General features: G+C 44.6%; 2 protein-coding genes across 9 annotated transcripts; one reads left to right on the top strand and one right to left on the bottom strand.

Annotated features, from left to right (window-relative positions):
• Positions 1-625: 625 nt before the first annotated feature.
• Positions 626-12,991, bottom strand: sft2d2b (SFT2 domain containing 2b). 4 transcript variants are annotated; one of them, XM_071330399.1, is made up of 11 exons: positions 12,846-12,991; positions 8,924-12,287; positions 7,905-8,149; positions 6,693-7,821; positions 6,383-6,472; positions 5,994-6,079; positions 5,675-5,756; positions 5,338-5,373; positions 5,129-5,187; positions 4,565-4,594; positions 626-3,777 (listed from the first exon to the last, which is right to left on the bottom strand). In XM_071330399.1, exons 4-11 carry the CDS (start codon positions 6,756-6,758, stop codon positions 3,738-3,740), a joined length of 489 nt encoding a protein of 162 aa, XP_071186500.1. In that variant the 5' UTR covers positions 6,759-7,821; positions 7,905-8,149; positions 8,924-12,287; positions 12,846-12,991; the 3' UTR covers positions 626-3,737. The 4 variants fall into 4 exon arrangements, with proteins under 4 accessions (XP_071186500.1, XP_071186501.1, XP_071186502.1 ...); XM_071330400.1 differs by having other exon boundaries at positions 11,584-12,287; XM_071330401.1 differs by lacking the exon at positions 8,924-12,287 and having other exon boundaries at positions 12,846-12,962.
• Positions 12,469-23,397, top strand: LOC139532582 (oocyte zinc finger protein XlCOF6-like). 5 transcript variants are annotated; one of them, XM_071330383.1, is made up of 10 exons: positions 12,469-12,582; positions 18,282-18,484; positions 18,613-18,699; positions 18,883-18,960; positions 19,246-19,338; positions 19,516-19,642; positions 19,764-20,244; positions 20,612-20,661; positions 21,067-22,224; positions 22,769-23,397. In XM_071330383.1, the coding sequence occupies exons 1-10, from the start codon at positions 12,579-12,581 to the stop codon at positions 22,960-22,962; spliced, it is 2,475 nt and encodes an 824-aa protein (XP_071186484.1). In that variant the 5' UTR covers positions 12,469-12,578; the 3' UTR covers positions 22,963-23,397. The 5 variants fall into 5 exon arrangements, with proteins under 5 accessions (XP_071186484.1, XP_071186489.1, XP_071186486.1 ...); XM_071330388.1 differs by lacking the exon at positions 12,469-12,582 and adding an exon at positions 16,897-17,144; XM_071330385.1 differs by lacking the exon at positions 12,469-12,582 and adding an exon at positions 16,897-17,210.
• Positions 23,398-23,403: the final 6 nt, after the last annotated feature.

The raw sequence follows: 23,403 nt of genomic DNA, 5'->3' as shown, positions 1-23,403 counted from the left end.
TATTCAGTAGTCTAAATACCACAATGACATGTTAAGTTCAAAATAATACTATATATTTCTGACACCATTCAAACCAATGAGGGTTCGGAACTTTAAAGACAATTATCTCAGAATCATCTTTTTCCAGGTAGAACCAAGCTCGAACTGGTGTTGATTCAACTAGTTTGTGCACAGTGGAAGCTCCGTACCCCACCCGAGGAGGGAAGAACAAGAGCACACGGAACGGTCAGTGTCCAGAAGGGCTCCTATAGCGACACCCGATCCCCGCGAGCTGGCGGTGTGACCGAACGGCCTTGTGAGCTCGCAGCTGCAGCGGTGTGTGTGTTCGGAGAGATATTTTTTTTAATCAGCGGCGGGCGGCGAGCGGAGATTAGGGGCTTTACTGATTTAAAACGCATAAAGGAGCGTCATTAACTGAGCGCGAGGCAAATATCAGAAGGTGGGAAGCAAAGCACAGGTAAACGCACCAAATCATAATCCCACGATACACACCTCAGACCTTTTGTACAAGGAATGCGTTTGTGTGTGTGGCAGTGACCCCGGTGAGACTCCATCAGAAAATACAAAGCCAAGGAAGGCAAAACAGGTGGTACAACGCTCTCACACATTAAAACACTCCACAATATAGTTTGAAAATGTTTATTTCTGTTGTAAGATGGTGTCACACAAACAGGACAAGAACACATTAAACATGATTCATAGTCATACATTATTAGCCTACATCGCTAAATTATCGTTACACTTTAAAACATTAGTGTTGAATTTCCAGACGGTACAAAAAACAATCGTGATTTAAAAAGTATTTCTTCCAAACCTGTAACTACCTGCGCTCATATTAGACAAGCAGACTAACTAACCATGGTCCTAAAACTATGTATCCTGAATATAGAACATGTGTTATTCTATAAAACAAGTGTTTAATAGCATCATACATGTTTTTATGCAGATCAAACAACAATCTAAAAGGGAGGGTTTTATGAAACAGAGGCCATTCAGAGGAGTTACACTAGTACAGTATACATATTTTAAAAAGCAGTGATTCCCTGGTTTAAATCATGTGAAGTAAGGCATTTATTTTTTGCAAGTTAACATAAGTCACACTGCCCCAGTGAGAGGGTTTAATGGTCGTGACTAGGGCATGCTGAAGCCAGCATTTATATTTTAATTCAGCCCAGAAAACGGCGATAGTACTAACCATGAAAGAGTTAAAACAGTTCAAGAGAAGTGTTTACAGGAAACATTATTGAAAAAAAAAAAACAATTCCCCCAGAAATTATTTATAAAACTGAAATGTAAGCCAAAATACTTGTGGAAAAAATCTAACCAAAATGGTCTATAGTACTACTAACTAACCATGACAGTTAAAACAGCAGTTAGACATGTTTACAGGAAACGGAGTTGAAATAAAAAGAACTAAAACAAAACAGACGTTTTATATAAAAGGTGAAAGATTCATGAGCACTTGAAGCAGTTCTTCCCTTCTTTTTTTCAGCATGTACAGTTGAAGTGGGAAGTTTACACATACCTTAGCCAAATACATTTAAACTCAGTTTTCCACAATTCCTGACATTTAATCCTAGTAAAAAATCCCTGTCTTAGGTCAGTTAGTATCACCATTTTATTTTAAGAATGTGAAATGTCAGAATAATAGTAGAGAGAATGATTTATTTCGGCTTTTATTTCTTTCATCACATTCCCAGTGGGTCATAAGTTTACCAATACTCAATTAGTATTTGGTAGCATTGCCTTTAAATTGTTTAACTTGGGTCAAACGTTTTGGGTAGCCTTCCACAAGCTTCCCACAATAAGTTGGGTGAATGTTGGCCCATTCCTCCTGACAGAGCTGGTGTAACTGAGTCAGGTTTGTAGGCCTCCTTGCTCACACATGCGTTTTCAGTTCTGCCCACAAATTTTCTATGGGATTAAGGTCAGGGCTTTGTGATGGCCACTCCAATACCATGACTTGTTGTCCCTTGAGCCATTTTGCCACAACTTTGGAAGTATGCTTGAGGTCATTGTCCATTTGCGACCAAGCTTTAACTTCCTGACTGATGTCTTGAGATGTTGCTTCAATATATCCACATAATTTTCCTACCTCATGATGCCATCTATTTTGTGAAGTGCACCAGTCCCTCCTGCATCAAAGCACCCCCACAACATGATGCTGCAACCCCCGTGATTCACGTTTGGGATGGTGTTCTTCGGCTTGCAAGCCTCCCCCTTTTTCCTTCAAACATAACGATGGTCATTGTGGCCAAACAGTTCTATTTTTGTTTCATCAGACCAGAGGACATTTGTCCAAAAAGTACAGTCTTTGTCCACATGTGCAGATGCAAACCGTAGTCTGGCTTTTTTATGGTGTTTTTGGACCAGTGGCTTCTTCCTTGCTGAGCGACCTTTCAGGTTATGTTGATATAGGACTCGTTTTACTGTGGATATAGATACTTTTGTACCCGTTTCCTCCAGCATCTTCACAAGGTCCTTTGCTGTTGTTCTGGGATTGATTTGCACTTTTCGCACCAAAGTACATTCATCTCTAGGAGACAGAACGCATCTCCTTCCTGAGCGGTATGATGGCTGCGTGGTCCCATGGTGTTTATACTTGCGTACTATTGTTTGTACAGATGAACGTGGTACCTTCAAGCATTTGGAAATTGCTCCCAAGGATGAACCAGACTTTTGGAGGTCTACAATTTATTTTCTGAGGTCTTGGCTGATTTCTTTTGATTTTACCATGATGTCAAGCAAAGAGGCACTGAGTTTGAAGGTATGCCTTGAAATACATCCACAGGTACACCTCCAATTGACTTAAATGATGTCAATTAGCCTATCAGAAGCTTCTAAAGCCATGACATCATTTTCTGGAATTTTCCAAGCTGTTTAAAGGTACAGTCAACTTAGTGTATGTAAATGTCTGACCCACTGGAATTGTGATACAGTGAATTATAAGTGAAATAATCTGTCTGTAAACAATTGTTGGAAAAATTACTTGTGTCATGCACAAAGTAGATGTCCTAACTGACTTGCCAAAACTATAGTTTGTTAACAAGACATTTGTGGAGAGGTTGAAAAACAAGTTTTAATGACTCCAACCTAAGTGTATGTAAACTTCCGACTTCAACTGTATATCTATCCAGCTAGAAGAACGTTTAACAGCAGGCCCTTATATTCAGACTCCTGGTAAGTGCACTTGGGATTAGGTGCAAAAAGTCATCTGACTGTACAGATTTCCAGACCTGAGCCGGTGAAATTATCAGTAGTGAGCTGTACATTGTGAACACATGTAAATAAACACCTACAGTACAAATAACTAGTGAAGACACACCATGTTGGCACCTAAATATAGATCTGAATAGTTTTGGTCTGGTTTGATTTACAGTTAGAGAAATGACAGAGGTGGTGCATTGACCCTCCCCCCACAGTAAATTAAGAGGAGCTGGACTCACCATGTAGAAAAACACACAAAATGCACATATACACCGACCTTAAAGGGACACAGACACCACACACAGATAAGATAAGGCATCCCTCACAAACAGATTCCTCTACACAACATCCTACCTCAGGTACACTTCTGCTCCGGAAAGCATTCGCTGACGAGTGTTTACTCAGTGGGCACCAGTCCAGCACACCTGTCTGGCGTCTGTGTGTTTGCCAGAGAGTTGAGGGCTTTAGCCAACCCCCAAACACACACACATCATAACCCCTCAGAGGGAGAGAAAGGGAGGTTTGCAGCCTCACTTCAGACAGACAGAGAAGGCCTTTATCACGGCATCCCTGTGAACAAACAAACAATAATAATTAGTAAAAGAATAAACACTCCAAAGTCAAGTTTCAAAAACTTCAAAGACTTTGCTTTAGGACTGAACTATCACTGAATGGGAAGGGATGATGTAATACTGTGAATAGGGCTTAAGGCTACGGACAGGGGTGGACCGGCAGTAAAGGCTACGGACAGGGGTGGACCGGCAGTAAAGGCTACGGACAGAGGTGGACCGGCAGTAAAGGCTACGGACAGAGGTGGACCGGCAGTAAAGGCTACGGACAGAGGTGGACCGGCAGTAAAGGCTACGGACAGAGGTGGACCGGCAGTAAAGGCTACGGACAGAGGTGGACCGGCAGTAAAGGCTACGGACAGAGGTGGACCGGCAGTAAAGGCTACGGACAGAGGTGGACCGGCAGTAAAGGCTACGGACAGAGGTGGACCGGCAGTAAAGGCTACGGACAGAGGTGGACCGGCAGTAAAGGCTACGGACAGAGGTGGACCGGCAGTAAAGGCTACGGACAGAGGTGGACCGGCAGTAAAGGCTACGGACAGAGGTGGACCGGCAGTAAAGGCTACGGACAGAGGTGGACCGGCAGTAAAGGCTACGGACAGAGGTGGACCGGCAGTAAAGGCTACGGACAGAGGTGGGACCGGCAGTAAAAGCTACGGACAGAGGTGGACCGGCAGTAAAGGCTACGGACAGAGGTGGACCGGCAGTAAAGGCTACGGACAGAGGTGGAACGGCAGTTAAGGCTACGGACAGAGGTGGACCGGCAGCTACTGTAAACCAACACTCACCTTGCGAATGGAATGTAGGACAGGCCATACCTGAAACACAGAAGTATAGTATAAGTCAGCGTCATACATCACACACAGCAAAGGGCTGTATAAGGTCTTTATCTGAAGTGTGTCAGTGGCAGAGAGTCTGTGAAAACAGAGTTTATGCATGAGTGTTTGTTGTGTCACAGTGTAAGTTATTTTAATGGTGTTTATGTATGTCTGTAAACTAATTGCACATCTGTGTGTATCCCTGTGTGTGTATGTATGTGGGCAAGAGAGAGCGAGAGAGAGAGAGTGTGTGTGTATGCATCTCCTGTCTTTGTGAAGGAGGTGCTTGAGAGAACAAAGCTAGCTGCATTAGTCGTGTGTGATTAGCCAGGCTAAAAGCTATGGCCATAATTACTCTGTTTTCAGTTACAAATAAGGACCTGGCATTGAGCTGCCTGCCAAAAAGCCCTCAGCACAGAACAACTCTGGGCGTGTGTGTGTGTCACTCAGACTGCAGACTGTAGGGATGTAATACCACACAAACACACACTAAAGGAAGGAGATTACTCAAGCACGTGTGTGTGAGCCACTCACCAAGCGAAGGCCAGAAACTGTAGAATACAGAAGAGTAAGGCTAGACCATTATTCTTCCACTGTAGAGAGAAAGAGAAGCACTCAGATATACTTTGAGGTAGAACAATGTAAGACAAAGTTTAAATGAGTAACATACTAGCTAAAAAGGCCTGCAGGTATTTGATAACACAACAGGTGCAGGATATGTATCATGTGCGTGTTATACTCACCCAGAAAGCAGAACACATAGTTAGCACCAGACAGGTCTGTGAGGAGAGAGACAATCAGCATGTAATTAATGAACAGAAAAACTGTGTTTTGGGGGGGGGGTTTACTATCCTTGTGGGGACCAGAAGTCCTCACAAGCATAGTAAAACAAGGAACATTTTGACACGTGGGGACAGTTTGTTGGTCCCCACAAGACAAATATATATTTAAGGCTTAGGGGTTACAATTAGGGTTAGAATTAGGAGTTAGGGTTATGGAAAAGAGTATTTTGAAAGGGAATATGTGTTTTGGTCCCCACAAGGATAGTAAAATAAACATGGGTGTGTTGTGTGGTCTCACCAGCATGATAGCTGTGGCCAGTGCTCTCTCTTTGGCACACATCCTCTTCAGCTGATTAAGGGGTCCCATCAGGAACATTGTGCTGAGAATACACACATTATTTTACTAAACTTACTTTATTGTAGTAATGTTCAAATGCACTACAAATGTGATTGCTGTATCATGTGCACTTTAGGTGTTAAACTGGACAAGGACAATGTCAGCTTTGATCTGGGGAGGGTCCCAGGGATACCTTAAAATCTAAAAATAGGCCTAACCGTTTTGTAAATGCCCACCCAAGCCACACATACACCCACTAACACTCAACAACTCTACTCACCTGCACAGAGAGGCAACATTGCCGAGTGTGTACAGCACGGCAAACAGAATCAGACCAACCCTTGGAATCCACAGCAAGCATGTCCCCTGCCAACAGTTGAGAGGATGAACAATTTAGCGTCAGCCCCTATTCTACTGTAGACATTATCAATTGGTTCCAAATGACTCCTATTCTACTGTATACACTATCAACTTGCCCTTAGTGTCTAGACCTCTAAGCACAGATTTTAATTTCTCCGAGATCAACCCCCCCATACTTTCTGGAATAAATACATATATATGTGTACTGGCTTACTGAGAGAGGTTTGGGAAACACAACTGACAGTGGCACACATCATTGACAGTCAGAGCAATGCTGAAATGATGGGAGAGAGAGAGATGACGACTCACCAGAATGGAACACAAGACCCCGAGCACGAAACATGCGATAAAGCCCTTCATGCGCGTGCCCCAGCCCAGGGTGGAGGCTTGGTTCGCCGCCTGTTTCAACACCGCACCATTTATAAACAACATAGCTAGAAAACATGGACATCATTGACCTAGCCAGCCAAGTGTTTCTAGCTAACGTTACTGTACTCGTAACGTAGATAAAGCATGCTTTGCAAACGGCTTAGCGATAAAAACCAAACTTAACTAGATATTATTTAGGGTAAACAACATATTAGCTAACTAACGTTACATACATTAGCTAGCTACCTACTTGCAATATGTCGCCGTCATCATTGTTGCCATCTTGGCCACTCAAAACTTTCTTTAGTTTGTCCATTAAAGTTGACACGAATAGAATGTAGCTAGTAGTTCTAGAACTTTCCCGTGGCTTCGATTGGCTTAGTTTTTAAGAACGCCAAATATCGATTTGTCGAGCTATTTTTCCTGTTCGAAGTGCAACAGGTGGATTGCGATAACTTCCGCCACTGTGTAACCACGGAGACGAGGCGTGCCGGGGCTAACTGCAGTACCACAATAAGAAAAGGAGGCAGCAGAGCCTTATATTTGTGGTGGAAACCTTCACAGGAGTACACAGTAATAAAGACGATACAACTTAGTATGCATTTTACAATTAGAACAACCAAGTATTTTATTCAATGACTAGGGGAAAACAAAGACGTAGATGGGATACAATGTAAAAATGTAAATGCCCTTATTTGACTAAACAAAGAAAATCTTGAAATAAACATGTTGAATCGATTCTTATAAGTAAACCTTTGGAAAAACATCCATACATTTCACTCATACACTATCACACAAACAATATTAAAAGATACTGGATTATTGGGATTTGGGGGAATACAGAGGTCTCTCTCTCAGCACAGCACTCTAGATTCAGAGACTTAAGGGATAAGTTCTGTCCGTATCTAAGCAGTTCTGCGCGGTTCATTACAACGCTAGGCAGTTCTGAGTGTTTTTCTGCAGTTCTTCACTGGTTCTCGTCAGTTCTGGGTAGTTCTTTCCGGTTCGGTGTAGTTCTGTCTAGGCAGTTCTTTCCAGCTATATGCAGTTGTGAGAGGTTGGGTCCAGTTCTAGGCTGTTTTAGGCAGTTCTAGGTGGTTCTGTCCAGTTCTAGGCTGTTCTACGTGGTTCTCAGGGTACTTTGACCCGAGTGGAGCTCCAGTAGAGTGGTTCTGGCAAGAGCACCACCTGCACACAACACGCCTGCTTCCTCCACAGCCACTCCTATATACACTTCAGGGAGAGAGAAACAGTGGGTGTGTGTGTTTTCAAGCTGCTCTTACTTGGCTGTGGAAGATATGAGAGCAGTGCAGCTCCCTGATTCCACTCCCTCTGTGCAGGTCATCATGGCAGATGAGACAAACACGATCGGCGTCGCTCTGCAACACAAACACACAGATTTACTTTTAACAAAGTGTTAATTGAACGGAATGAGACTAAAGTAGTGTTCTCAGACTCCCACCTGGCCATCACACACACACACCGCAGCGTACCGGAGACATGACCTTCTGCCTGCGGAACCGCGTTTGCATTTTAATCTGGAATGGTGGATGGAATCATGGAGGATCGTCACTCCGTATTGGCTGGTATCGGGCAGCCAGGATGGTCAGTGGATGAGATGCATTGCCGGGAGTTTGGCCTGGCGGGTGACGTGGCCCTAGTAGTGGTGTGGAGACGAGACAACTACATCATCGCTGTGAGTTGAGCCTGACAGAGAAACAAACACAGAGACAGAGAGAGGAAAAGTGCACGAGAGAGGAAAGAAAAACAGAGAGAGATTAAGGGGGAGTTGAGTGACAGATAATTCAGTAAATGAATCTGAATTCCCAACACAAGGAACTCAAGTATACATACACCCCCCCCCGGTGTGTAAATGACGTATGCTCCTGCTCCAGCCTATTATAATCCCATTAGTCCCTGTCCCCTGGCTGTAGCTAAGGCACAACAAAGCAATGTAACAACTTTTATTTCTCTGGCTGACAGTCACTGCCTTTTTGTTTTGACTTCCATCAAATCTCTCTAGCTGCTGTTTCCAGAACATTTGTTGCTGTCTGATAGGGATATAAAAAGGGTCCGTCTCCAAGAGGCCAGTTAGACATTTCCTCTGCTTCTGTGCTAGGTGGTGTCTCCCTGTTGCAACTTGTAATAAACCGGAAAGATTTTTGATTGACTTTACCCTACGACTGCTCTCCTGTTTGTTCTCCTGGAAATTCCTATAACACTGCGTGTGAGAAAGAAGACACAGCTATCTACCTGTACTTTGGGGCTCAGGCTAGGAGCTAAAGAGCCCTGTGGTGGGTCGGTGTGTGGTAAGGGATCCTGGCGGATGGACTGACTGTTATCTTGAGTGTCAGCGGTCAAACCCAGCAGCCCTAGCTCTGACCCTCCCCCTCAAAACTCACTCCTACTGGTCTGTGTATACAACTCCCAAAGACAAAGCAGATTCCTCTACAACAGCATCTCACATGTACACAGACTCACTGGACGGGGTAGTGATTGCCGCCGGTCTGCCCGTGGTGGAGCTTGTCGTTCGAAGCTGTTCTTCCTCTCCTCTATCACTGCCTCTCTTTTCTCCACCTCTTTATCCTTGTCCTCCTGTTCTGCTGCTTTCTTGTAGCGGCCCATCCATGTGGCAAAGATGTTATCATCATCCTCCTCCTCCTCATCATCTCCCTCTTGTTGCTCCTCTGGCTGAAAGAGAATCCCATCTGGCTCCTCAGCATCAGAACCTTCTGGATAAATTAACACTATCCTCCAGTTCTGTTCCGATTCTATCCTCAGGTTCCATTAGAATTCTATCCTCCAGTTCTGTTCCAATTCTATCCTCAGGTTCCATTACGATTCTATAAAAGGTTCCATTACGATTCTATCCTCAAGTTCCATTATATCCTCATCCTTGGGTTCTGTTACAATTGTATCCTCAGGGTCCATGATACCTGCCATGGGGGGCAGGGGGGAGTGGAGGCTCACTCAGGATCCAGGGAGTACCGGAGGAGGGCTGAAGTAGAATAGAGGCTGGGTCAGAGGGTTGTGTTGAGGCAGGGCTGGGACAGAGGGCTGGGTTGAGGCGGGGCTGGGACAGAGGGCTGGGTTGAGGCGGGGCTGGGACAGAGGGTTGTGTTGTTGCAGGGCTGGGACAGAGGTCTGGGTTGAGGCGGAGCTGGGACAGAGGGCTGGGTTGAGGCACGTCTGGGACAGAGGTCTGGGTTGAGGCAGGGCTGGGACAGAGGGCTGGGTTGAGGCAGGGCTGGGACAGAGGGCTGGGTTGAGGCACGGCTGGAACAGAGGGCTGGGTTGAGGTAGAGAGGAGTATAGAAGATGGAGGCTATAGAAGAAGGATTTGCTGCTGCGCCTATGTCCGATCACATCGCTGCCTGTTTCCCTCTACCCAGATCAGTGGTGAGGTAGTTCTCTCTCTCTCTCATACTGTATCATCTGTTTGATGTGTGCGGCTAAGCTGGACACCACAATACACTGCTAGGCCACAGTCCCAACATCGTGTTAATAGCAGAGAATCCTCTGTAATCTGGTTAACGTGGGGCTGACAGGGGGAGGTGCAGAGAAAGGGGAGGAGCTTAGAGATATAGAAATGAATCCACAAAAACATAATGTTTTTTTCTCTAAGCTCCTATTCATTTGGGTAGAGAGAAGGAGAATGGGGAGACCAATGAAGAAAGGGTGAATAGAAAGGTGGCAGAGGTGGACGAATAGAGGAGTAACGGAGTGGGGGGGGACGAATAGAGGAGTAACGGAGTGGGGGGACGAATAGAGGAGTAACGGAGTGGGGGAATTAATAGAGGAGTAACGGAGTGGGGGAATTAAGAGGAGTAACGGAGTGGGGGGAATTAATAGAGGGGTAACGGAGTGATGGAATGAATAGAGGGGTAACGGAGTAATGGAGTGGGGAGGTGAATAGAGGAGTAACGGAGTGGGGCAATGAATAGAGGAGTAACGGAGTGGGGGGATGAATAGAGGTGTAACAGAGTAACGGAGTGGGGGATGAATAGAGGGGTAACCGAGTAACGGAGTGGGGGATGAATAGAGGGGTAATGGAGTAACAGAGTGGGGGGATGAATAGAGGAGTAACGGAGTGGGGGGATGAATAGAGGGGTAACCGAGTAACGGAGTGGGGGATGAATAGAGGGGTAACCGAGTAACGGAGCGGGGGATGAATAGAGGTGTAACAGAGTAAATGGAGTGGGGGATGAATGGAGAGGTAACAGTAACGGAGTGGGGGGATGAATAGAGGGGTAACAGAGTAACGGAGTGGGGGGATGAATAGAGGGGTAACAGAGTAACGGAGTGGGGGGATGAATAGAGGGGTAATAGATTAATGGAGTGGGCGATGATCACTTAAGTAGCTGCAATGAGCAGTAGACATCTTACAAACAGTGAGAAGTTGGGCTAAAATTAGCCTTGCCAATGAACTCTAATTAAACGAGAGAGAAATACATGCTATCACACACACACACAAACACAAAAAATAAAGCCAAAGCTGTCAGAATAACTTCATTGCAACCTGGTTTACCCACTGGCCTGTTTTTGTGTCTTGAGTCTGCCTGTTACTGTCTGTTAGTGTGTATGTCTCTGTTATAGTGTGTGTGTCTCTGTGCCGTCCACATGGAGGGTCAGAGGTGAAGTGCCCTCTCCAGTGTGGTGCCTCTTCTGGTGTTTCTTTCGGTCGCCATCTTGTGAGAAGCTTCTCCCACAGTCAGAGCAACTGTACGGTTTCTCTCCAGTGTGAATTCTCATGTGTGTGGTTAGTGTGTCCTGTTGAAAGAAACGTTTGTCGCAGCAGGAGCACTGGAGAGCTCTCTCTCCGTAATGGAACCTCCTCAGATGCCTCATCACTCCATCAGAGCGGGTAAAAGTCTTCCCACATACTGAGCAAGGATAGGCTTTCTTTTCAGAGAGTGGTAGTTCGTGTTTGCGCTTGTGTCTCCTGTAAGTTGCATCGTGTCTGAAACTCTCCCCACACTCGTTGCAGAGGTAGGGTTTCTCTCCAGTGTGTATTCGCTGGTGATGTTTCAAACTATGTGCCTGTGTAAAACCCTCCCCACAGTGGGTGCATATGTATGGCATTTGTCCACTGTGTACTCTCTGGTGTCTTTCAAATTTTCCTTTGTGTAAGAACCGCTTACCGCAGTCAGAGCAGTAGAGGGCCAGCTCTTCAGTATGTACTGGCAAGTGTGTTGTTAGTTCTTCCAGGTCAGAAAAGCTCTCGTCACACCTTGGACAGCCGTGAGGTTTCTTTTCCTTGTGTGTAAGGTGATTTTTTTCCAGATGTTTTTCAAGCTGCTCCAAATGGACAAAGCCTTTCACACAATCAGTACAGGGGTGTTTAAGTTTCTTCTTCTTTCTTTCATGTGTTTTCAGGTGTGATTTCAGATGATCTGTGCGGGTAAAACCTTTACCACACTCAGAGCAGAGGTACGGCCTCTCTGTCATATGAATTTTCTGGTGTGTTTTAAGATTATCCGAACGGGTATAACTTTTACCACAATCAGGGCAGATGTGACAAGGCTTCTGTTCTCCGGTATTAGAACTCTTGAGACGGTCCTCTGTATCGTGAGGCTCTTCTCCATCCTCCTGTTTTATTTGCACCTGCAGTATATCTGTGTGTTGATTGTCCCTCTCTATATCAACCATTGTCTCTGGAGTATCCTCCTGTAGCATTTGAAAGGAATCTTTTGATGATTCGGTCAAAAGGATGACCACTTTTGGGCCAAAGTGAAAGGGGAGATTCTAGGATTCTGATGTGTTGTCCCAGGTAAGGCTCTCCCGCTGGTGGTGTGGTGGACAAGATCTGATAGGATCTTCTCACCAAATACCATGTAGTCACGGTCTTGATGTAAAAAATAAAATAAGAAAAACAAGGTTAGCTAGTTCGTAGTTTGACAAAAGACAAAAGTAGGCAAATGTTTAGCCAGTTACGTGCCTAATTTGGTTGATTATCAAAATCCATCAGCTTTGTTGTTGTTGTGAGTCGCAGAACGCACGCTGGCTATCTGCTGCTCTATCAACTTCCGGTTCATCAAAAGTTTACGAGGAAACGAGCAGCTAGCCTTGCCTCTTCAATCAACATTTGTAAGATACGACTAAAAGACGGCATATAACATTTCCACGGGGAAGCAATATGGGTATGCATTAATGTAAAGATTGTGGCTAGGTAGCTATATAGCTTACTCTTTCTAATCAAGCTGTCGGTGGAAGCAGGCCGTTGTGGGTGTAGTTTAACGTAGCTAGCTAACGTTAGTTATCTAGCTAAAGTTAGCTTCCGCTGACATGAGTTATTTTCTCTAGTCTAGGTATCAAATATTATAGCCTAGCTAAAATTGCACACTCAGTTTCAGTGCATCTCCTGCGAAATGTGGGATTAACTGTAAAATATACTCATACGTACTTGCTTGGTAGTATCACTCGGGTGGTGCTGTGGCCTATGCACCAAGTTTGCCTGCTAGGAGTCATGGGTAACTGCATACATTGAGCGTGTCTGAAAGTGGGCGTTGCGAAATAGGATCAAGTGGGAGGTTCAACAAAAGCGTAAATCGAACAGCTAATTGGGCAGATAGTTGCCACTCAAGACCGTTTTGCGTGGCTGCTTCCATGTAGCGTTTTTTTTTATTTCACAAAAAAAAAAATATATATAATTTTTTTATTAACAACAAATCAATACAGAAAGTACATAAGGGAACACAAGTATATATAGATTATATGTAATGGACAATCGAGCTAGGGGGTACAATATCACATTACAATTACACAAGGACCTTAAGGGACATACATACACTTACAATTCTAACAGTTTTTTTGTTAGTAGAGTATTTAACTGTCTTAAAATACAGTTCAATTTCTTTTTGTAGGGTAGGAAAGTGTGTTTTTTTGTTAGTAAATTTACATTTGTGTATATGAAATTTGGCCAAAAGAATAATGACATTAATTACATAAAAATGTTTCAGCTTATTTTTGTTTATCTTATGTAAAGAATCCAAGCAGTACATCTCTCCACAATAGGGTAAAATCTTCATAAATGTGTTCAATTATAAATCTACTGATGTCTTGCCACAGTTTTCTTACATGTATACAATGCCAAAAAAGATGCAACACTGTTTCTGGGTGGTCATTACAAAAGGAGCAATTTGAGTTTATGTTTTCCTTAAACTTCTTCATATAGTGGTTGGCAGGATAATATTTATGAATAATTTTAAAGGAAACTTCCTTAATTTTGTTAACAAGTAGGTATGTGTGTGGCAACATCCAAACTTTTTTCCAACAGATATTATCAATAAATCCATTCCAATAAGGCATGACATAAGGTATAGATACAACATCCTGCTGAAACAAGGTTCGTATCGCTCTGTTGTTGAATGGACCAAAAGAGAAACAAATCTTTCCTACTGACGAGTCAACAGGGTCAATAGAAGGTAGGCTCTGAGGGTCAGGTCTTGACACGTTCCTGAATAATAGAGCAACACCTGCGGGAATGGCGTCTAAAACAATTGCAAAATCTTTAGGTGTTACAGGGACCTTGTAAAGTGATAAGAATTCCTTATAACTGAGTAAAAGACCCTCTGCATTTACCAGTTGGCTCACCAATAGGATATTATTTCGGAACCAATATTCTAAAAACAAAGAAGTATTTTTATACAATATATCCCGATTATTTCATATTATCTGTGTGGAGAAAAATTGTGTTTATAAATTAAGGACCATGACAAGAAAACCTGCCGATGAAAAGCAGAAAGTTTCACTGAAATGTTGTCAATATTATAATTGCAAAACAACATGAAGTTAAGGACACCAAAAGTAGAGAAGACATGATGAGGAATAAAATTCCAGATAGAAGTGGGTCTTCTTAGGAATTGTATTATCCAATTGATCTTAAAAGTATTATTTAAAGTAGTAAAGTCCAGAAAATTCAGTCCACCATTCTCATAAGTGTTCATTACAACAGTTTTCCTAATGTAATGGGTACGGTTTCTCCAAAGAAAGTTGAAAAGCATCTGGTCTATCTCCTTGCTTATTTTACTGTCAAGATATAAAGATAAAGCGCCATATGTTAGTCTAGAGATACCTTCGGCCTTGGTTATTAGGACTCTACCTTTTAAAGATAAGTCTCTCTGTAGCAAGTGATTTAGATTCTACTGGGTATTTTTAATAAGAGGGTTACAATTTAGTAAGCCTATAGACTTCTGATCCTTTGTAATGGTTATGCCTAAATATGTATGTTCTTCTTTTACTGGAATACCATAATATGAAGGTGTCACACAATATTTGACAGCTATGAGTTCACATTTATTAATGTTAAGGTATAGACCAGACGCTTTGGAAAAGGATTGTATCACATTGATCGATATGGGAATTTGGTTAGCGTCTTTCAGAAAAAGTGTAGTATCATCAGCCAGCTGGCTTTTAATAATTTCTTTACCAGCTATGGAAATACCTTGTACAGGACTATTCTTTAAAGAATTTGCAAGAAGTTGGGTGATTAATAAAAACAGGTACGGGGAGATAGGACAACCTTGCCTAATTCCTCTCTTTAACTCAAATCTAGGTGAGGTGCCATGTTTCAGTTTGATAGAGCTGTTACCATTTCCATAGAGAGTCTTAATAGCCTTACAGAAAAAATCCCCAAAGCCAAGTCTCTCAAGGGAGTGGAAGAGAAACTGATGCTCTACTGTCTCAAATGCTTTATAAAAATCTAAAAAATAATATGAAGCTATCCTCAGTTATTAGGTCTGAGTAGTCAAGTATGTCTAATACTAGTCTGACATTGTTAGAAATATGTCTGTTCCTCATGAAGCCAGACTGTGTTTCATCAATGATTGCATCCAGGACTTTAATTATTTTTGCATGTAGTAAGGCTAATATCTTATAGTCATTATTAAGAAGACAAATTGGACGCCAGTTATCGATGAGCAGCACTTATTTTTTAGGCTTAGGTATTAGTGTTATTAACCCCTGACTTATTGTAGAAGAGAGAACATTGTTTTTAATACTCTCTAAAAAGACTTCAAATAGGAAGGGAGCTATTTGTTCAGAAAGTAATTTGTAAAATTCTGATGTAATTCCATCAACACCTGGTGATTTATTGTTCTTTAGATGTTTGATAGACTCTATAATCTCTTCAACTTTGATGGGTTCATCACACTGTTTAGATTCTATATCACTGATAGTGTGAACATTATTCAGTGAGTTAAAAAACATATCTGTGGATTCCTGACAGTACGTAGAGCTATACAATTTTCTGTAAAAATTGCTACAGTATTTAGCAATTCATTTTGGTAATCTGTAATAACACCATCAATGTTTAATTTATGGATAGTGTTATTTTTAGAGTGAAATTTCTCAAGTCTAAAGAAATAGGATGAATTCTGTTCTCCCTCCTCAATCCATGTTTTCCTAGATCTAATAAAAGGCTCCTTCTGCTTTTAATCTATATATATTATCCAGTTTATTTTGTAACTCAATTAGTTCCATCTTCTCCTCCCCCGAGAGGCCGGCTGGGGACCTCGTTTTAGCTAAACTCTGCATGGTCAATCCGACGTCTGCATTGGCCATTTACAGCGATATACAGCGATATGTCCTCTGCAGAAGTCAGGGCATTCCTACCTGGGGTCCTGAGTGGCGCAGCGGTCTAAGGCACTGGTTCGAATCCAGGCTGTATCACATCCGGCCGTAATACGGAGTCCCATAGGGCGGCGTACAATTGGCCCAGCGTCCGGGTTTGGCCGGGGTAGGCTGTCATTGTAAATAAGAATTTGTTCTTAACTGACTTGCATAGTTAATTAAAAGGTGGACAAATATATATATGTGTATTTTTTACCAAGACCACAGCCTGTCGTTTCTAACGGCAACAAATTAGTCATAGTGGGCAGAGCCAAGCACGAGCTAGCGAAATCCTATTGGCGCGTTCTAGCCAACATCTGCATATTTCTGTTAGGGAACGCCTACTTTGAAATGCGCGTGTGCAATAACTCAATTCGCCTTTGCACTCCTTCTAAACAACGTGATTTTTTAAACCTTTAGCAAAGGGTAAAGTATAAACATAGTCCACTCTGTTCATAACATATTTTAGTTTTGGGAACAGAAAACCGTATTGCAATCAAATGTTTCATAAATTGAGAAAATTAGCAGAATGTCGGCCGAAATCCATTTCGTTACATCTTCTCGCACTTCCATATTTGGTAGTGAGTGGAAACACCAAGCGAATGCTTCACATTTATACATCCGGTGAAATATCTGTCTCATTGTTCTGTGTTCATATTTCTTGCGCTTCGCGGAATAGCTTAGAGCTGTTGTAAAGGAAGTCTTCTTCTACGTTATTTTGGCGATCGCACAATTGAATGTGCATCCCGCCACCTACTGTGCGGGATGTAAAACAGGACCCCCGTCCAATCAGATCTGATCCCCTGTTAAAAATAAAACCAGATCTGATCCCTACACAGGCTCAAGGGGAACCTGGGAGGGCGGGTCTTCCGGCACACACTTGAAACATGGCCAAATAATTTACAATTCTTACACAGCAGTGGTTTGGGGACGAAAGTATTTTACATAACCAAGCTTCACATGCGGACGTATTTGCACTTTATCAAAAAACAACAGGACCGACAGACTTTATTTTCTCCATTCAGGACATTTGTCTTCACCAACTTTGCTCGACGTGCTGCTTGATTCGAACTCAGCATCCACATCTGCCACGGTTTTTATCCTAACCTGCCACGTTAATTATCCTAACCTGCCACCGTATTTATCCTAACCTGCCAAGGTATTTATCCTAACCTGCCACGGTGTTTATCCTAACCTGCCACGTTAATTATCCTAACCTGCCACGGTATTTATCCTAACCTGCCACGGTAATTGTTCTAACCTGCCAAGGTTTTATCCTAACCTGCCACGGTAATTGTCCTAACCTGCCACGGTAATTATCCTAACCTGCCACGGTATTTATCCTAACCTGCCACGGTAATTATCCTAACCTGCGACGGTAGTTGTCCTAACCTGCGACGGTAATTATCCTAAACAGTTTAGCTAAAAGGAAGCAGTTAGCAGTCATGCAAAATGACATTAAGTGGCAACTGCCCAATTAGCTGTTATTTTTCCTTATCCACTTATTTCGCAACGCCCACTTTCAGACAATCAATATATGCAGTTACTCATACTTGGCCAGCAGTGGAGGCTGCTGAGGGGGGACGGCTTATAATAATGGCTGGAACGGAGGAAATGGAAGGGCATCAAACACATTAAAACCATGTGTTTGAGGTATTTCATACGATTCCACTGATTCTGCTCCAGCCATTACCACGAGCCCGTTCTCCTCAATTAAGGGGCCACCAACCTCCTGTGTTGGCCAGCACAGCTCACAGTGTAGCTCTGGTCCAGGGCGTTAGTGCATCCCTCTAATGCCCTGGACCAGCACTATTCACAGTGATGACCAGTGGTGTGATTCTTGGATATGGTTTAATTTGTATTGTTTGAACACTTGCATCTCCCCTAACGTCCACCCTTCTTTAAAGTAAGCACTGCTGTACTATAAATTAAGTAAGTAAGTAGCCTTGCATGAGTCTATTTCCTGTTTTCTGATGCGTGAGGCAGCTTGATGTGTACTCCCTTTGGACAGGACATTAGTCTATCGCAGGTCTTTACCCCCAATCCATTGCTGAGTGCCAAGCAGAGATGCATCTGGTCCCATTTTTACAGTCTTTGGTGTGACTTGGTTGGGGATCAAACGCCTAAAATTTCAATCTCAGGGTGGACACTCCAGAAGTATTCAAACAAGGCAAATGTGTGCTTTGTGTAGCCTGCCTGTCTATACTTACCTCCCCCTCCTTCCCCACAGATGGCCCCCTCCCTCTCTCTTCTCTGAGACTCCTGGTGCCCCCGCTGCGTCTGATGTCTGCGGTCATGTGGCAGGTGGTGGGGCGGCGGAGTTTGGAGCATTATGGGAAGCTGGAGGACTTTGTGTGTTTGGTCACAGAGACCGTTCCAGAACTACTGACTGACAGGCAGAGAGCATTACTGCTTCTGGGCCTCAGAGCAAAGGTGTGTTTCTTCCAGCATTAACCTATACAGTATTTTCCATGTGCTTCAAATCAGAAGTTCACCTCTGTTGTAAAGTGTTGCACAGTGTTGTAATTTTAAACGGACCTCCTGATCGGTCCGTCTTGCAGATGTCCCAGGAGTGGATAGTCGAGGATGTCGCCCCAGAACTCATCCAGACTCACCTGGACAGGATCCAGTCCATCTGTCTGACAAAGGTGAGCGAGAGGGCTCATGGGAACTGGATTTTTACAGCCTGCCTTTTGCTGAATGTATAGAGTGATAGGGTGGAGTAAAGGGAGGGAACCGAGTGCCAGAATGGGGACACACCTTTTCTGAGTGCTGAGAGGGAGGCGTTTGGCCCTGACACACACTAAGGTATGTGTCTGTTGTTTTTACAGTCCAGTGACAAGGCCTTTGAGGATGCCAAAGCCAGGCTCATGGCGTACACCCGGAGGAGTCCAGGAGATCGATGGGCTGTAAGAAAATGAATCTTTCTTCACTTGAGTAACATGCAGCAGAGCAAGTGACAGCACTGCACTAAACTCTGAGTTCAGTGAAGAATTGTTCTCTCTCTCTGTACTATCTCTCTATACTATCTCGCTCTCTATACTATCTCGCTCTCTCTACTATCGCTCTCTCGCTCTACTATCGCTCTCTCGCTCTACTATCTCTCTCTCGCTCTACTATCTCTCTCTCGCTCTACTATCTCTCTATCTCTCTACTATATCTCTCTCTCTTTCTCTCGCTACTATCTCTCTCAGTTTGGTCAATACTTTAATGCAGAGCTGGAGTCTCTGGTTTGTGTGTTCCTCTCCAGACTGGAGGAGCTGCTGCCAGTACCAGACTTTAAACAGGTACACATTGACCCCATGTCAACCCCAACTTCACTACATTTACATTTAAGTCATTTAGCAGACGCTCTTATCCAGAGCGACTTACAAGTCGCTACTAAGAGACTACACAGGCTACATAATGACCACATTTACCAACCACACTTTGACCACCACACATCTCCCCCCTGTGTTCCCCAGGCTGCTTCCTGGCTTGACTCTGTCCCCGGTGGTGTGGATGAATGTCTGCAGTCTATCCCCCACAGTGACAGGCTGAGGTCTGTGCTGCAGAGCCAAACGTGCTGCCGGGAACACCTGGTAAATAGAGGTACGTCACCAACACTGCAGCAATCACCAACCCAGTCATAGTCTGTAGTCTCACATTTTTTAAACTTTTAAAACAACTATTTGATTAGTTTACAACTGTGCTTCTCGCTTGTCTTGTGCAGACTCCAGCCCATCCCAGACCAACCTCCTCAGCTCTCTACCTGTTTGTCTTCCAAATATGATGGTGTACCATCCCTCTGCCGACTCTGACAGTGAGTCAGAACCCTTCCCTGAGGAAAGGATGGATGAAGAGAGAGGAGAAGAACAGGAGAAGGTCTGCATCAAACGAGAGGACGATGAGAAATCGAAAGTAGCCGAGCTGATTGGTCAAGACCAGGAATCAGCCAATAGAGTGGCAGGAGAAACGGAAACGTCCAACCTAGGGATTCTGGGTTTCATTGTTCAGAGCCAATCTATAATGATTATCCCCCAGCCGGGCCAGCACTCTCTTGCTGTCGTCTCCCAGTCTGCACCCACTCTCACCCTGCCTGTGGCCTGCAGGGGGCAGACTGCAGTCAATTCTCCCTCAGGACAGAGCAGGCCCTCGCCAGAGAGGAACACTGTTCCTGTGAGCAGCCAAAAGCCCCAGGCCTCACTGGGGAGGTATGTGTTTGTGTGTGTGTGTGTGTGTTAGGAATGCAGTAGCGTGACAGTAAGTATGGACAGATTGTATCAGAATGGGTGTTTTGAGTGGTAAGTGTGTGTGAGTGGTAGTGTGACGATTGGTGTGGACAGAGTATGTGTGGTTGTTTAGAGTGTGTGTCTAACACCTCACTGAGGAGGAAAGTGTGGTCAGCGCGTGTTTGGGAGTGTGTGTGTGTGGAATCCAGTAGCGGGACAGTAAGTATGGACAGATTGTATCTTGTGTGTTTTTGAGTGTACATTATTTGAACAGTGTCGAAACGTGAACTGTGTGTGAGTATTGGGTAAATGATGAATGATTAACATGACATGTTATTTCCCACCTCAGCATCATCCCTGAGTCGTCTGTAGAATGTATTAGGGTGGAGAGTGACACAGGTGAGTGTCTTATACCCTCCTAACCACCTGCAGCTCACAGGAGGCTGCTGAGGGGAGGACGGCTCATAATATTGGCTGGAACGAAGCAAATGGAATGGCATCAAACACCTGGAAACCATGTGTGTGGTTTATTTGATACCATTCCACTCATTATCACAAGCCCGTCCTCCCCACCAGCCTCCTGTGCTCCTGTTCCCAATATCCTCTCTGCTTATCCTCTCGTGTGCCTTTTTTAAATGTATGTAGTTCTGTCCTTGTGCTGTTCTTGTCTATTAATGTTGTGTGTTATGTCATGTTTCATGTTCTGTGTGGACCCCTGGAAGAGTAGCTGCTGCTTTCACAGCAGCTAATGGGGATCCTAATAAAATACCAATTACCTCTCACCTGCTCTTCCTGTTTCCTCAGACAGCCCCACAGGAGAGTCCTCGTCTTCCGAGACGCTCCCGTCTAGCGTATCCCACAATCCCCGGCGTGTTGCCCACAAGTGCCCGACGTGCGGGAAGTGTTTCATCTACCGTTCCCAGGTGCTGCGTCACCTGACCACACACTCGCGAGGCGGCCGCTACAAATGCGCCCAGTGTGGCGTTGGCTTCCCAACGCCCTGGAGCCTGAACGACCACAAGCGCTCTGTGTGTGTCACCGCCACCTTCGACTGCGCCCAGTGCGGGAAGCGGTTTGCGTCGCTCCGCGAGCAGTACCGCCACCGCCTCACCCACAAGACCAACACCTGTTTTCAATGTGGGGCGGGCTTTAGGACCCAGCTGGAACTGACCCGACACCACAAGACCCACTGGGCCCAGCCGCTGCACCAGTGCTGCCTGTGCGGCAAACGCTTCCGCCTCCTCTCCAGCCTGACCAATCACAAGCAGACTCACTCGTCCGGCGGCGGCTTTGCCTGCACCCAGTGCGAGCGTGTGTTCGGCTCGGCGAAGGAGCGCGACGCCCACCGGCAGATGCACCGCGTACCCAAACTCGTCTGCCCTGTCTGCAGTGAGACATTCACCTCGCAGGCCAAACTCATCAAACACCAGCAGACCCATCCGGTCCCAGAGGGGAGCGAGGGCCAGAGGTACAAGTGCCGTTACTGTGAGGAGACGTTTACAGGCCTGACCCTCATGAGGATCCACCAGAGAAGCCATCTTGTGGACAGACCTCATCAATGTGACCAGTGTGAGAAGAGCTTCACTACTCTGGGGTCCCTCCAGTCCCACCTCAGAACCCACTCGGAGGAGAAGCCCTTTCTCTGCGCCCACTGCGGCAAGCGCTTCCGGACCAAAGACGGCATGGAGGGACACCTCCGGATCCACACGGGCGAGAAGCCCTTCCACTGCTCCTACTGCGGGAAACGCTTTACGGCACTCGCCGGGTTGAACGTTCACGTGCGGCGGCACACGGGCGAGAGGCCGTACGTGTGTGAGGTGTGCGGAAAGGCGTGGCCCTCTGGTGGGGACTTGCAGAAACACATGCGCTGTCACACAGGAGAGAGACCTTACAGCTGTGTTGACTGTGGGAAGACATTCTCCATATCCTGTCACCTGACAGAACACATGAAGACACACTCAGGTCAGAACCAGGATCTTGTAGTTAGCTCGGATTTTGGCAATGAGGCCCAAAGAGTCCGATGAAGTTGTGGATACCATTTTTATGTCTCTGCGAGCAGTTTGGAGGAAGTTGCTAACTAGCGCTATTGCAATTGCTAAGTCCCAGAACAATACCCATAGACTTCCAGTCATTCCGCTAATGCTAGTTAGCATTGGCTCGCGAAACTACCTCTAACTTCCTTCATACTGGACACAGAGACATAATAATATCCACGAGTTCATCTGACTCTGGGGAAGTAGATAAAGGGACAACATCCCGAAGTATCCCTTTAAGGGGGCCGTTGATTTAACAACTATATGGTGTATATGAATGATACTGTTGTCATTTGTCCAAGAAATGCTAAACATGTTTGTACTTTCATATATGTGATGCAGGACATAAGCAGTGCGTTTATACATTTGTGATCGATGATAATAAAACTAACAATTTAATCGTAGTTCTGTGTAATCTGAAGTAACTCTGTGTAATCTTGATTTATAGTCCTAAATACTGTCCCGTCCCTCAGGTGAGAAGCCGTTCTCTTGTCCAGAGTGTGGGAAGAGCCTGAAGAGGAAGTTTGATCTGAAGAAGCACCTGTTGACTCACTCTGGAGTGCGTCCGTACCCCTGTCCTCACTGTGACAAGAGCTACACCCGCCGCACACACCTCAACAGGCACCTACAGAAACACTCGGCTGAGCTGTTAGCAGCAGCATTGTAGCCAGCATCATTTGCCCATGGATGGACATCTCAATAGTATTCTGTCCTTGAAATAACAATGGGCTCCCATCACCAAGATTCTGAATTCAATGACTTACAGAGACTAGAGCAACAGAACGTTCTGCCTAAGATGGCAGGGGGACGCAATGTCTCCCTGCTGGTTGAGTTAGATTGACCGAGATCATGTGACCTTTCCTGATTCATTTTGTGTTAATCAAGAATATGATTTCTGTGTAGTCTGTCATTATCAAATAGAAAATCAGGAGACAGAAATGGCTTTAGGTCTATGTTGTGGCCTCATTTTTTGGTGAAACAGTTCATTATAAAATAGTTGACTGATGGGTAACTGTTGCCTGAATAATGCCTCTTCAACTTATATCCTGTCTGTAATTCAGTTTATTTTCTTCTGTGCTTTGATAAAACCTATCCCAAGTTCTACCAG

This window comes from Salvelinus alpinus, chromosome 10, assembly GCF_045679555.1.
Source record: "Salvelinus alpinus chromosome 10, SLU_Salpinus.1, whole genome shotgun sequence".
In the NCBI taxonomy this organism is placed as follows: domain Eukaryota; kingdom Metazoa; phylum Chordata; class Actinopteri; order Salmoniformes; family Salmonidae; genus Salvelinus; species Salvelinus alpinus.
This window is presented reverse-complemented; position numbering and strand designations above follow the sequence as displayed.

Bases quoted from the DNA above. Each gene is read 5' to 3' on its own strand.
- sft2d2b (XM_071330399.1), bottom strand. From the start codon at position 6,758: ATGGACAAACTAAAGAAAGTTTTGAGTGGCCAAGATGGCAACAATGAT. The intron at 6,080-6,382 runs GTGAGTCGTCAT...AACTGTTGGCAG, and splicing joins GGGTCTTGTGTTCCATTCTG to GGGACATGCTTGCTGTGGAT. The intron at 4,595-5,128 runs GTGAGTGGCTCA...TCTGTGTTTCAG, and splicing joins CAGTTTCTGGCCTTCGCTTG to GTATGGCCTGTCCTACATTC.
- LOC139532582 (XM_071330383.1), top strand. The intron at 18,700-18,882 runs GTGAGCGAGAGG...TTGTTTTTACAG, and splicing joins AGTCCATCTGTCTGACAAAG to TCCAGTGACAAGGCCTTTGA. The intron at 22,225-22,768 runs GTCAGAACCAGG...CCCGTCCCTCAG, and splicing joins ACACATGAAGACACACTCAG to GTGAGAAGCCGTTCTCTTGT.